General features: G+C 47.5%; 1 protein-coding gene across 3 annotated transcripts in view; it reads right to left on the reverse strand.

Moving 5' to 3' along the window:
* Window positions 1-6,984: 6,984 nt before the first annotated feature.
* Window positions 6,985-13,650, reverse strand: part of FLNB (filamin B) — a 72,009-nt gene continuing 65,343 nt past the window's right edge. For 2 of the 3 annotated variants that reach the window (XM_042017451.1, XM_042017461.1), the window contains 4 exons: window positions 13,297-13,473; window positions 10,702-10,920; window positions 9,570-9,773; window positions 6,985-8,801 (listed from right to left, as the gene is read on the reverse strand). In XM_042017451.1, the coding sequence (XP_041873385.1) occupies window positions 8,614-8,801; window positions 9,570-9,773; window positions 10,702-10,920; window positions 13,297-13,473 (788 nt within the window). In that variant the 3' untranslated portion in view covers window positions 6,985-8,613. The remainder of the gene's footprint in view (window positions 8,802-9,569; window positions 9,774-10,701; window positions 10,921-13,296; window positions 13,474-13,650) is intronic. The other variant, XM_042017468.1, reaches the window with a different exon arrangement.

The following is a 13,650-nucleotide window of genomic DNA, read 5'->3' on the forward strand; positions in this document are numbered from 1 at the left end:
TGCAAAATGATGCTCCTCCATGGAGAGCTGGAACACTGTTTTGTGGGATTCACAGCAGAGAGACAGCATCTGCACTCAGATTGTATGTTTGATAGGGGCTGGGAGGTGTCCCAAACTCCTACTGTCAGCACAGTCCATCTCTGTAGATATTCATTAGACAATATTATAATTACATCCTAAAATATTTAACAGTTCATGTCATCTCTAGATTTTCCCCACTGGGGATAATTACCCAGCTGCCCCAACTGCAAAGGGGTTTTTAAGTTGTTCCAGTCTGCAGGAGTCTCAATATATTTTGCAGCCAGAACAAAGTTTCTCTTTCTGATGAATAAGGCTTCTTGAGCTTTATTTATGATCAAACAGAAGTTTTTCACTGGGAATCCAAAATTCCTGGAGAGACTTTGTCTCATGCAAGCCAGGTCTCAGATCATGGCTGAGAGAGAAACAAAGAGGCTCTTCAGAAGCTGAAAACTTTGTTTCCTGCCCAGCAGCCCTGTTCAGGCGAGAACACAGAGCAGAGAGGGTTCAGCTGAACAAAAAGTGCTAAGACCCCCAATCCCTCAGGTTGGGGTCCTTGGGAAGCCCTTGTACAGTGCATGGTACTGGGCATCCTCGCTTCCCGCAGACCCGAGGTCTCCACTGCCCCACAGACAGACCCCTCCCCAGCCCACAGAAGGTCTCTCTGCCCCTCACCCCACAGAAACCCACACGAGGAAGGTTTTTACTGCCCTGGGAGTGTGAGTCCCTTGGCAGGGAAACCCCCAGGAACCCACAGCAGCAGCCCAAAGCAGGACTGCCTCTTCTCTGCAGCCTCTATCATCTCCCCTGGATAGGTTTGTCCTTTCGCACCTTCACCCGAAGAGGGCTCATGTCCTCTTCCTGGCCTTGGCACTGCTCCCCACTAACCCACAGCCCAGACACGTCTCTGCCTGCCCCACAGGGTGAGAGACCCTTTGGCCCAGGGCAAGGCTCTGCCTACCTCCTTTTGCCTCTTTTGAGCTACTGGCAGCAATGAGGACACAGGAGAGCGGGTACAAAATCCCACAGGGACCCACCTGGCTTCTTCTTTCAGGGTCTGTACCGAATATCCAATCTAAACCTCCCCTGGTGCAACTTGAGTCTGTTTCCTCATCCTGTCACTTGTCACTTGGGAGAAAAGACCAACCCCCACCTGGCTACACCCTCCTGTCAGGTCTTGTAGAGTGATAAGGTCCCCCCTGAGCCTCCTTTTCTTGAGGCTAAACAACCCCTGCCTCAGCTACTCCTCACAAAACGTGTGCCCCAGACCAGATGTACACATGTACAGATGTTTGGCCACATAGAGATGTGCAGCAAACAACAGAGCTGCAGCCCCCAGAAGGGCTGTGTTGTGCTATCACACAGCAGGCCTGGTAGCACTGATAGCAAAATCAAAGGCAGAAAAATCAAAGAGCCACCCAGTGTGATACCAGCAGCCGGTCCAAGCCTGGCTGTTTCATGGCTCCCTCAGCCTCTGGAGGGGTTGTGGGAAGAACTCGTGCCCCGGGCTGGAGTTGGCCGCTCACTGACCAAGCATGTGCCACGGAAAAGGAGCACGAGTGGAGCAGAGGCTTCCTGGGCGGTGCTCCTGTGGCACTCTCGGGGAGCTTCTGTCAGCAGCCCAGAGCTCAGTGGTCCCTGCGGGGGCTTTTCTCTGCCAAGCAAGCCTGGAGATGGAGCGCAGGAGGTGAGGGCAGCAGTCATCTTTCTCCTGCCTCTAGTCAAAAGATCCACAGTTTTAGAAATCGCTTTTCCCCCTCCATCTGTGGATCGTTAAGAGCACCTGCAAGCTCCATCAGCCCCTTGCCCAGAGTAACGCGGTTTTCCCTCCTGCCCTGCGCAGCCAGGCACACATGAACTATTATTAGGGCCCCCTCTGGTGGCATCGCTGTAAGTCCCGGCTGTCTGGGGGATTCCCGTGGAATTCACACCCAGATCCCTCAGCACGGCCAGCAGACCCAGCCGCGGCAAGGAATGGGAATGTCACTCTCCTCAGCTGAGAGCTCATGGATCTGCATGACCCCGTGCTCTCCACGCAGACCTCTTCACTCACTGCAGACAGCCCCTGGCTGACCCCAAGGAGTCCCTGGGCCCCGTGTTTCTAAATGGGTTTTGCAATAAAGGGGGAGCACATTGCTGGCTCCAGGCCTGGTTATTCATGGCCCACAGTTGTTTAGCTGGGAAACGCGCTGTGATGACCCTCACGAGGTGGCAGCAGCTCCCAGGATCAGGTGCTGGCAGGTTACAGGGCACATCTGCCCCCGGGACCCCTTGGTGTCCCTGCCATCCCTGCACCAGGAGCACCAGGGCAGCTGGCTTGGTCCAGCAGCGACCACAGCCTTTCCTGGCTGTCCAGCCCCTTGGGATGTCTTCTAGTGACTGTGTTTCTGCTCTTTGGTAGTTTGTACCTGGTTTGGGGGAAGATGTGAGGCCGTTCTGGCACCAGTGCCATCATCCCCTCCGTCACAGATGTCACTGACCCCTTCCCTAGTGCCAGGGGAAACTGCAATTTGGATCAGAGGCTCTTTGTGCAATCACAGAATCACAGAATATCCTGAGTTGAAAGGGACCCACAAAAATCATCAAATCCAACTCCTGGCCCTGCCCACAACAACCCCAAAATTCACATCACATGCCTGAGAGCATTGTCCAAAGCATTTATGAACTCTGGCAGGCTTGGGGCCATGACCACTTCCCTGGGGATCCTGTTCCTGGGCTCAACCACCCTCTGGGTGAAAAACGTTTTCCTAACAGCCAACCTAAACCTCCCTGAGCTGGGCTTAGCCCATGTTCTTCTTCATCATCCTGAGGGTTCAGGGACACAACCTCTGCACTCTCACCTGGTATAAAACCACAAGCACCCTTTCTCTGCAGGCTGGTTTTCCAGCCAGTGTGAAAAACAAGGTTAAATGCTTTGTGTGCCATTTTAAATATAGAGTCTCAGCTGTCAGTGTTTGCAGGGGCAATTTTCTGGTAGAGAGAAGACAGATTTATAGGAATTAATTTCCATATTGGCAAAGTAACCAAAAACCTCCCCTGAAAAGCTCTGCAAATGCTGGCATTGAGACATGAAGGCTTTCTGTGCCTCTCTGCTGGGAGGAGAGCCTGACCCCAGCCATTTTTGGGGAAGCCAGATGCAAAATCCCATCCCCCAAACAAAACACCCTAGCTGGACATCACTGTCAGAAGGAAATACCCTCCCCAGGAAGGCTAACTCCTCCATGGGGCCCAAAGGACTCGGGCTTCCAGCTCAGCAGGGATGTAAATATTTGCAGTACCAAGGTCCTGCAGAAAGGCAGCTCAGCACAGGAAAGAGCTGTCAAACATACCTCTAGGTCCTCCTAAATAATATTTTCCTATTAATTGTTTTTTAAAAAATCATATATACTAGCTTTTCATTCATGGCATTTAAAGAATGTGCTTTAAATCTCAGTCAAATTAACAGCGACAGGAGCTATAAATCCAACCTGATTTAGTGACGATATTTTTTCTAAGCATGCAATATAAATTCACAACTATGAAAATTAACCCTGAAAGTCTGAGAAATTCTGAAAAGCCATTTAAAAGCCTTTTCCCAGGAGGCCCTGGGGAAACAGCCCCACACAAGAGGGGAGCCTGGCAGCAGGGCTGTTTTGATAACCTTCAGTGAAAGGAACCTGAGAATATTAACCATTACTGGAGGCTGGGGAGGAAAAAAATGCTGCAGCCCTCCCTGCTGCTTTTCCAGCTCAGATGGAGCTGTGAAGATGTGGCACCTGGGATGGGGATGGGAATATCTCTAAGTTACTGTAACACCAGGAAAAAAAATTACTTTAAAAAATAAACATTTTTTAGACGAGTTTGGGAGTTTGATGCTGAAAGGTTCAGGTACCAGCTGGGTTTGGGACCAGGGCTGGGTGCTCCAGTGCATGATCTGCACCGCTGCTGTCAGCAGCAAAATTCCAAACACTCCTTTCTGCTGCTCTGGATGTGGACAGATGTAATAAATAAGGAAGAAAAATAAGAAAAAGAAGATCCTCCAAGCCAGCACAAAGCACAGATAAGCACCTGGGGCTGCTGCCAGCACCTTTGCAAGGCCCCATTCCTTGGGTGCCAGAGCTGTCCCTGACCTGGCAGAGGACAAACTGGGCAACCAGTTTCATTTGGCTCATGGGAGAGCATGGCACAGCCAGCTGTTGTAATAACAAATGGTTTGGAAAGAGTCTTTCCTCAAACAAATAAAAAACACTGTGTAAAAAAGCATTGTGCCATTCCCTGAATTAAGTTTCATGCAACTCCATCCCAGTTTCTGTCAAGTGATGTCTGTTTATATGTAACCACCTTGGATAGGCTTTTATATGTGATTTATACAGTTTGTTCCCTTTTTTCCAGTTGAAAAAGGTGCATTGTCCGCACTGCAAGTACATTTCAATTTGGAGTAAAAAAAGAAAAAAAGGAAAAAAATCAAGTAAGTTTAAAACAAGTAAATGCAGAAGTTAAAAGTGAGTAGAGAAAAAAAAAGCAGCTTCTGGATTAGAAATTTCACAATCTCACTTTCAATGGACAATTAGAGGAAAAAGTAATTAAAGGGTTTGCATCATCTGACCAAACCCAGAGCCCTGCTAAGCAACAGCCCCAGCACCCACATTGTCAATGCACCTGGCAGACATCAGAGCAGGTCAGGGCTTTTTAGGGGTGAAGGGAGATCCAGCTTGGACACACGAAGTGCTCTGCAAGGCCCAGGCCTCAAGACTGACCACTGCAGCAACATGGACAAAAAAATTAAGTATACTGGATCACCTTTACATATACACATACACACATATATATACATATATAGATAATGATTCAAGGATTAATTATGTAAAGATTTAATGTAAAGATTAATTGTGTAAAGATTAAATAATTTGAATTATTAAAATAAATAGTGTATTTAAAATAATTTAAATTATTTCAAATATTTTAAACAGTTAAAGTTATTAAAATAATTTAAATGTATATATTTAGTTTATTATAGATACAGCTGCACAAGGCAAAATGCAATTCTCAGTTTTGAGCAACACCCCAGTATATGAGGTATTGGCCATGCTTGGCTGCAGAGATGTCCATCAGAAACACAGAGCCAAGGCCATGGACAGCTGGAGGGGGCTGAAGAGGGAACTCCAACAGCTCCCCGAACCAAAGGAGATGGCCAGTGGGCAACCAGTGCAGGTGAGACCCCAAGGTATGGCAGGAACAAGCACAGCCCAGGGTCAGGGAAGGCTACAGGGCAGACTTGAGCTGCAGGGTGAGAAGGACAGGCTGAGTGTATGGGTTGTGAGGAGCTCCAGGACATCATCTCCAAAGACCCCTTCTCTTTGCCCATGGAGATGTACAAATGCATCCCACCAACACCAGGCAGGGGGATGGAATGCTCTGGAGTTACCCTCCCATGGCAACTGCTGTGCTGCAGGGACTTACCTTCCACCACCCACCAAAATACCCAGTGAACCCCTCAGATGTGCCATGGGTCCCAGCCTGTGCTCCTGGGTGGCAGTGCCCTGCCCTGGGTCACTGGCCAGCAGCAGGCAGGGCTCCAGCTGGCTACCAGGGCACTGCCACATCTGGTGCAGTGCTCGCAAGACAGCTTGGGCCAGCTGCAGAGGGATGGAGGAGTTCCCAGCGGCACTGAGGGAGTAAGTGGCTAAATCCTACTGCTAACCACCATCAAGGAGAGAGACTACAAACAAAGAAAAAGAACAAGTTCAGCCAAATTGGTAGAAAGGTACTTCCACACCTGGAGGCAAAAACCTGATGCCAGTCCTCTTTCTATGCTGAATAAAGTGCATCTTGTACTACTGCAAGTCTACCCAGCAGGAGGCACTGGGACACCAGTAACCGAGTACATGACACACCAGCCCCACTGCACTTTCACAAAGGTTTCTAAGTGCCAAAAGCAGGGCAGAATGTCCCCCAAAGCACTGATCTGTGCCCAACACAAAGTCAGTCCTCAGCTGGCAGAGCTGCTGGGGTTAGCTGAATGTTGTTGCCCAAAATCAACCCTTCCAAGAAGCTCTTCCCAACACCACCACTGGGTGCTTGCTATCCTTAGCAAGTAATTTTTGTGGCCACTCCACAGCCATCAGTGCCCAGGCCAGGCAGAGATGGTCACTTGAAGCAGAGCTCGGTTTTTATTGAAGGTAACCCCAGCCACAGTAACAACCAGGGTCCATCAACTTCACAGCCAACTCCTGCTAATTTCAGCCAGTGTCATTAAACCGAGACAAGGGGCAACAGGCAAGAGAAGGCCAGGCAAGAGCAGGATGACTGGAACATAGGAGTTACACAGGTGAGACATCTCAAGGTTTACTCACCCCAACAGCTGTATCCAGGTTTTTTTGTTTTGTTTAAAAACATTGAATAGGAGGCTCATGCTGACGTAGCACAAGGCTAATGAAACACAGTTAACCATAAAAAGGAAATAATCTGATAAACCTCAGGCAGGAAAGTCCTTGGCAGTCACTGCATCTCAGGTTTCACCGGGGCTTTCAGCAGGAGAGTGTTTGGGAAAACATCTGCTGGTTTCCATGGCTGTGCCTGGAGGTGCCGGCCCCAGGTGCAGGGAGACACCTTCTGCAAACAACCCCAGGGATCCCGGCGGGAGCAGCGGGTGCTGGGAGCGCCCTGGGATCAGAGCCCAGCTGGCAGCTCTGGGCACACAGCACTGCCTCCATGCCTGGGGTCTGCACAGTGCAAACCAGCACAGCTGTGTAATGGCCCATCCACACTGTGCCCACTGTACCCTGTACGTTTATGCCATGTACTAAACTTCTGCCATTTTGTTTAAGGGGGAAAAAAAAGGTTTCAAAAAAAATTAATGGTGCTGAGGTTCTGCCTAAATTTTCACAGCTACCTGCACAGGCCATGGCCTATTTGGTCTGCCTGAAGCTGCTGTGTGGTGAAGTTTCAGTGTGAACTCTACTGACTACATATGAAAAGAATCTGATGTTGTTTTTAACATGCACATTTTAATGAAGCAAACATTTCTATTTAATAAGTTATAAGATACAATTTTACAATTCTGCATTTTATTCCAGTTTATTTTGTTTTTACTTTCTAGTTTACAATGTAGTGAGCATTTCACATTAAGGCACAAAAAAAGCACAGTAAAAAAAAAACCCAACCTTCCTTTATTTTCCTAATAACTGTGCTGGAGAGTAGTGCATCCACACATAACTACAGAACTGTAAGCATGAACTTCTCCCGAGGGACAGTTACATGTCAACAAATTCTACCTGCTCCAAATTGCAGAGTTAGAGCTCATCAGGAGAGTTTATTGAAGCCCCAGCAGCTGACAGCAATTCAGATACGCACTTGGGAAGTAGTATGGAGTAATCTGGGACAAACAGACAAGTTACAAGGAAGTTTCCACTCCCTAACCCTCAGCAGCAACAGCGGTTGCAGCACAAAGGGGATTTCAGGAGAGATGAGTTTGCTTCAGGCATGTCCTTGGACTGAGATACAATAAACACCTTGCACCAAAGAAGGGTTTGTTCATTGATATTGCTATTACTGGTACTGCTATTATTGGTATTGCTATTACTGGTAACTTCACAGACCCACCCTGTGTCCCACTGCAGATGTAGGTCCCAATCTCAGAATGCCTTATTTGCGCCCCATCTCAGCCACCAGCCTGGCCTGCAGCCTCCAGGGAAAACCACTGGTCATCTTCTCAACACACCATGGTGCTGTGGACTGCAGCGACTCTGGGTCTCACAGGTGACAGCCATGCCTAGTTCACCAAGTTCAGGGGCTTCACCTAACCCAACCAACCCAGGGCTTGTTTTTAAATCAAAAGAGTGGGGGGCGGGGGGGGGTTACCTGTGAAGTTACAGAAACATCACCAGCATCCCAAGCTCATTAAAAACCGCATTACTAGCATCATGGCCAAAAAGCTACCTGTCTATAAAGTTACAAAGCATTAACATAGAGAGGCTGAAAGATTACAGGAAGTCATTTTCAGTCTGCTTTTGGTTTGCTATAAAAGATAAACTTTTTCTAAATGTAAACCATTAGCAAAGCATTTTCAGAAACATTTTAAATTTGAGTGGTAAAGCTACTTATAGTAGCTTTTTATAATGTTAAGCGTTAAAATTGATCAAGTATACAAAGGCACCTATTATAGTACCAGTTTTACCTCATTTCTTTACAGAAAAGAATTTGAACTGGGGACAGCCCAAGTCATATTCCATAACTAAAATGTAAAGTCTCCAGTCAAATAAAATCAGTAGTTAAGATACCCAATTACAAAGACAAATTCCAGTTTTCAATTAACATCTAAAGTCTTTAACATCCGCAAGGGAAATTAGTGTCTAGTCATCCACATGATTCTCCAAACATTAACAGTGACCCAGACAGTACTACAAAGGTACAATTTGAGGAGATATTAAATAGATTGACATTAGGTTGGTAAGTAGGATAGAAGTGAAATGCTTGTAAAAACAGTTACAGAGTTTATGTCTGACTATTGAAATGTGAGCTGTGTGTATCTAGAAACTGCATTTTGCAACAGGACTGCACCCAGTACAACTCTACATCTGAACTGCAAACACAGAGAGCGCCTGACACTCAGCGGGTTTATGGAACGGTGACGTGGAAGGGACTCCCAGGAATGTGCTCGTCACCCCACTTCACTGCCAGGACATAGTCACCCCTTTCCTTGACAACATAAGCGACGTTGTACTGATGGCTGCCCAAATGCTTGATGGACACCTCTTCGCACGGTATTGTAGGTCCATGTACGCCAACTAACAGCATGTTGGAACCTACAGCAAAACACACCACTGTTAATATTCCTGAGCTTAAACAAGGCAGGGTGGCTGTACCATAACATACTGGCTCTGTAACACATGGACTTTGTTATTTTAATTCAGAGAGTGGTAGCTGAGTCATACATCAGATTAATTTGGTATAAGAAGGAATCCTATATTAAAATGCTTTCAACCTCAGAGGCGAGGGTTTAATCTGTGCTTTTTGCCAGACCTAACAGGTTACCACTATCTAACTACAGGTTACCACTATCTAACTACAGGTTACCACTATCGAAGTAGAGCACAGGAGACATCAATGTTGCTTGTGAAAACAAGCTGGCATTGCTTTACAAGTACTTCATCAGAAGTTAATAGCAGGGGCCAGTGGACACAGCTGGCCTGTAATCCACCTACCACAGAGATCCCAGATGATGATGATGATGATGATGAGCATCAAAAGGTTACAGGAACACCATGCATTACATGCTACAATGTACCACAAGGGTTGCTTAAGTTCAGCAACCTGTTTGTTCTCATGCCATAACCCTGTGGGTCTTTCAGGTGCACCTGGCTCAGATGAAGCCATTTGGAAAGGAACTGGCATCTTTACAGCCTCTGAATTAGGACTCACTTGGTAAGCACAGTATATAGTATTTAGCAATTTTCTTTAGAACCAGATCATTACCTCAAGCTCTGAATTTTAATTCTGCAAGTTGGGTTAGGGAAAAAAAAGCCCAGCTAAACCACCCACCCAGAACATCCATCTGGTTCCTGTATCCATACCTGCTTTGCTGCAGTCCACAGAGAAGGAGCTTTTCTGACCCACAAAAGCCTTTGAGAGTCCTGCTCCCCGGGAAACCACTTTGCTGGCATCCGAGGTGGATTTGGGAATGGCGCTATAGCAAGTTTCAGTCGATGACCTTGTCACCGACTCTACCAGGATGGAAGAGGTTTCGTTGGCACTGCCCGGACCAACCAGTCGCTGCCCTGGAAACAGAAAAGGTTTCTCACATTCAGATTCGCCCCATCTGAAAGGCATTCACAAGGAGGTTTCGAAACCCTCCTAATGACTAGCATGCATTCTGGATCCAAAATGCATTTTTGGAGAGGAGCAATTTCCTACTTGGGTTTTTAAGCTGACATCTTCCAGCACCGCTGGCAACAATCCCATCCCAGAGCCCTCAAGTGGCTAAAGGACCACAGGAACTTCAGGATTCATTAAGCAAAGCTAGCTGCTTAAGAAGAGTTAATTGTGCTCCAATCACCAAATGCCAAAAATGACGAGTTGGCAGAAAAGCAGGTGCAATTTTGCAATGACACATTTTGAAAGCAGAGCATCCCAGCCTGAGGGAGCGCAGTCCCTGCCACCCTCTCCCGAGAACAACACCACGCCAAGGGCACCACGAGGGCTCATGTCACTAGCTCAGGGGCAGCAGTAGAGATGAGCTTCAGCCTGTGCTTAAACACAGTGCTGGAGAGAGAACAAGCTTCCTAAACCAGCCTTCCTCACTTCACCTAGAAGCCTCCCAGACATTACTGACCTTTGCTTAGGTGATACCTGCACCAAAATTAGACCAAGAGAGGCAACACATGCTACAGGTGAGCAGGTTTCAGGCTTTGGGGGTGGGGGGAAATGGGTAAATAAGTCATATCTCCCGGCTACCAATGGAAGACCCTAGCACTAGATTAGGACTTAATATTACCCCATAAAGCTTTTTTATGCCTCATCACTGAGTTGAGCTGCCAAGCTCCATGACTACTGCTTTTGTAGCTGCTCCTGAGACCCCTCATCTAGGCTTTTGCTTCTAATGTTTTTGGGCATCTAGACCAGAACACCACATTATCTCGGAGGGACGTTTTCGCTGAATGACATGACCTGCTTCAGGCACAGAGTAAATACTAATTAGCTTTTTACCTGTAACCTTTGCCTTGAAGGGGCTGCCCACTATGTGGTTAGGTCCACCATATTTAACTCCAATTAAATAGTTTCCTGGAGCCATGGGTGTGTACATGACTTTGTAACCTTCTGGAGTTTCCTGGCAGTCCATTTTCACCTTTGATGGCCCTTCAATTGTAACAGAGAGGGTACCTGGACCAGCCTTGGTCGTGTTAATGAAAAACTCCGATTGCAGTCCTAGAAAGACGTAGCACAGTGAGACACACTCTTCCTCACACCCGATGTTACACACGCAGCCTCAGGCATTACATCAGGGCTAATTCGGCGCAAGATCAGGCTGCCCAGGGCTGCAGGCAAGGAGGGACACCACATCAACCCCAGCAGCCTTGCACAGGCCAGCCCCAAATGGAGCTCTGCACCCCTGACAGCCTCCCCGGCTTCATCCTGCTCCCTCCTCCAGTTAGGCTATGTGACTGTGTTGGAGAAGGGGTCATAAGAGCCCTTCAGGACTGAAATGGAAGTAATTGGGTATCAAAAAACTGGCTTAGACAGAAAACAAGAGCTTTTCTGCTGGGCATCAGAGCCCACACCCACACAGCTCCAGCAAGGCAAATTTTGGGAGAGCTCAGAGCTGTCTCACTGTCTGGACTGTAAATCAGCAGTGAAGGGTGCACAAGAAAGCAGGAGAGACAAGGGGCAGGAGATGGCCTGGAGGAGATGGGTGTTTGAACTGCTCGGCAACAGCACTCCAAGCAGTTTGTGGAAACAAAAGCTTGTTTAATTACAGCATCTGGTTAACACAGCTGAATTATTGCTGCTAATACTAAGCCAATGACACAATGCCAGCAACACAAGAAAAAATTAAGTAAGGCTTTCAGCCCCCAAATAATTTACTGTCAGACTCTGGCCTCAAATATTTATGATCTTTGGGCTGTTGCATGAGACACTGTTGAAGAGGAATAAAGTGCCCGGGCTCACTCAAAACCAGGACAGCCATGGGAAAGTTTACTGCTGCTGCGATGGAAGCATGAAGACATGGGAATAAACTCGGGAGAAGTTTCTAGCCTCCCCACAAAAGAGGCTGTGTCGCAATGCTGGAAGAGCCCAGCTCCCACAGAGGATTGTGCCATCTTCCAGTGCTCCAGCAGCCCATCCCCCTGGCACCGCTGGCCCGGGAGGTCAGTCATCAGCCCACAATGCCCTGCTCAACTGGAGAGAAGTTAATTCTCAAAGCCAGCAAGCTTCACAGCTTCTCTCTATGAGTTCTTGCTCCAGAGGCACTGCTTTTTCCTGTGCCTCAAATGAAGGCTCACATTGTTGGAGGCTGCAGACGCTCAGCCCTCCCAGGGGGATGGTTCAGGTGCTCAGCCACTGAAACCCCTACACTGGGTCATTGTTCTAAAACGCTGCTCAGCAGCTCCCAGGGCACCGCACTTTTGGCAGTGGCCAGGATTCAACAACGGGGCACAGAACAGCTTTGCTGAAATTAAGCAGTCTATTTAGATTAAAAACAACCCCAAGCACCTTTATAGATGAAGAAATATTCCCTTCTCCCTGATGCTTCACTGGCTGGTATTAATGAGTGCTTTTGTTTCCACCCATTAAAGCAGCTCGAGCTATATCTTTATTTTATAGAGTGTATCTGCATGTTTCCAAAACCAACTGCTTGGTTCCTCCAGAACAGCAGAAGCTTTGACCAAATAACTGCAGTATTTTTTTTTTTTTCACAGTGAGAAAAATGGTATGAAATAGAACCCACAGGAGACAGCAGTGGATAGGATAAGATGAACTAGCTATTCCCTTACACAACAAAAGAAAAGAAAAATAATCAGTTATACTCTGCTATTTACCTGTGTGTGTGGCCTGAGCAAGAACACAATTAAATAAATCAAAGTGCATATCCTGGAGTGTTTTCATACTTTCTTACTACGGCCACAAATCATAGAAATGAAAAAACAAACCCTAAACCCTACATTCTTGAGCTGAGAACTATCAGATGAGGCAGCCACAGCAGACAACGAGGTGTCAGATTTCCAAGAAGAGACTGTTCATGCTGCATCTGGAGCATGCATAGCATACTACCAACAGAACAACCCACCTTCTCCCTAGGGTTTACACATCCTACTGCATTTCACTTGAGATTTCTTAGAGGTACAAGCACCAAAGGAAAGGGACAGGGTACACCCTCATACTCATTTAATTAACACAAGTCAAACAAGATTCCTTCATCTAGACAGCCAACTCAGACATTGTGTTCACGTGTGGAAGGGAGCCAGAGCATCTCTGGAGCTCGAGGGACCACCGACGTGGAGCTAAGCTAACCAGCAGTGCTGTAGCCCAGCTGCTAACCAGCAGTTCAGTGAATGCATGTTGCAGTTGCTGATTTACAGAAGTTTTAAGTTTGTTAAGGCTCAGTATAGGGTGCAGACTTGTGAGTGATGGTTACGATATGAGGAGCATGCTAGAAAGCAAAATAAGCCTGCACTCAGGTCAGCAGAGAATGTGGGTTAGTTCAGCTGCCTTAGCAGGTGAAGTCATGTACAAGTATGCCTAGAAATAGGTTCTGTGTGTCTCAAAGCCCAAGTGCAAGCAGGTTTGTAGGAGAAGGGTTACCCGTGGTGCCGCTCTCCAGGCCGGATCCATAGGCTGTGACGAGGGCGGGGTTGCCCGCCTGGCCGGGCTCGCCCACGCGCACCTTGAAAGGGCTGCCCACCACATGGCTCCCGTTGAACTTCACATCGATGGAGTGGATGCCGTTCTCGTGGGGGATGAACCGAACGGCGTATTTATCTGCAAGGGAGAAGGAGCTCTTCTGACAAATCAGAGGCAACAATCCAACCATAAACCACCAATTAAACCCAACGCAGGGCTGATTAGCAACCCAAGCTTCTGAAAGGCTTTGACCTACTTTGGTCCCAGCTTAAGTGAACTCAGCTACACGATCTGCTAAACTCGTATTTAAGCAGG

The sequence above is a fragment of the Corvus kubaryi genome, unplaced genomic scaffold (assembly GCF_017639235.1).
Source record: "Corvus kubaryi isolate FWS band 111438036 unplaced genomic scaffold, C.kubaryi_AGA036_p1.0 136, whole genome shotgun sequence".
Lineage (NCBI taxonomy): Eukaryota > Metazoa > Chordata > Aves > Passeriformes > Corvidae > Corvus > Corvus kubaryi.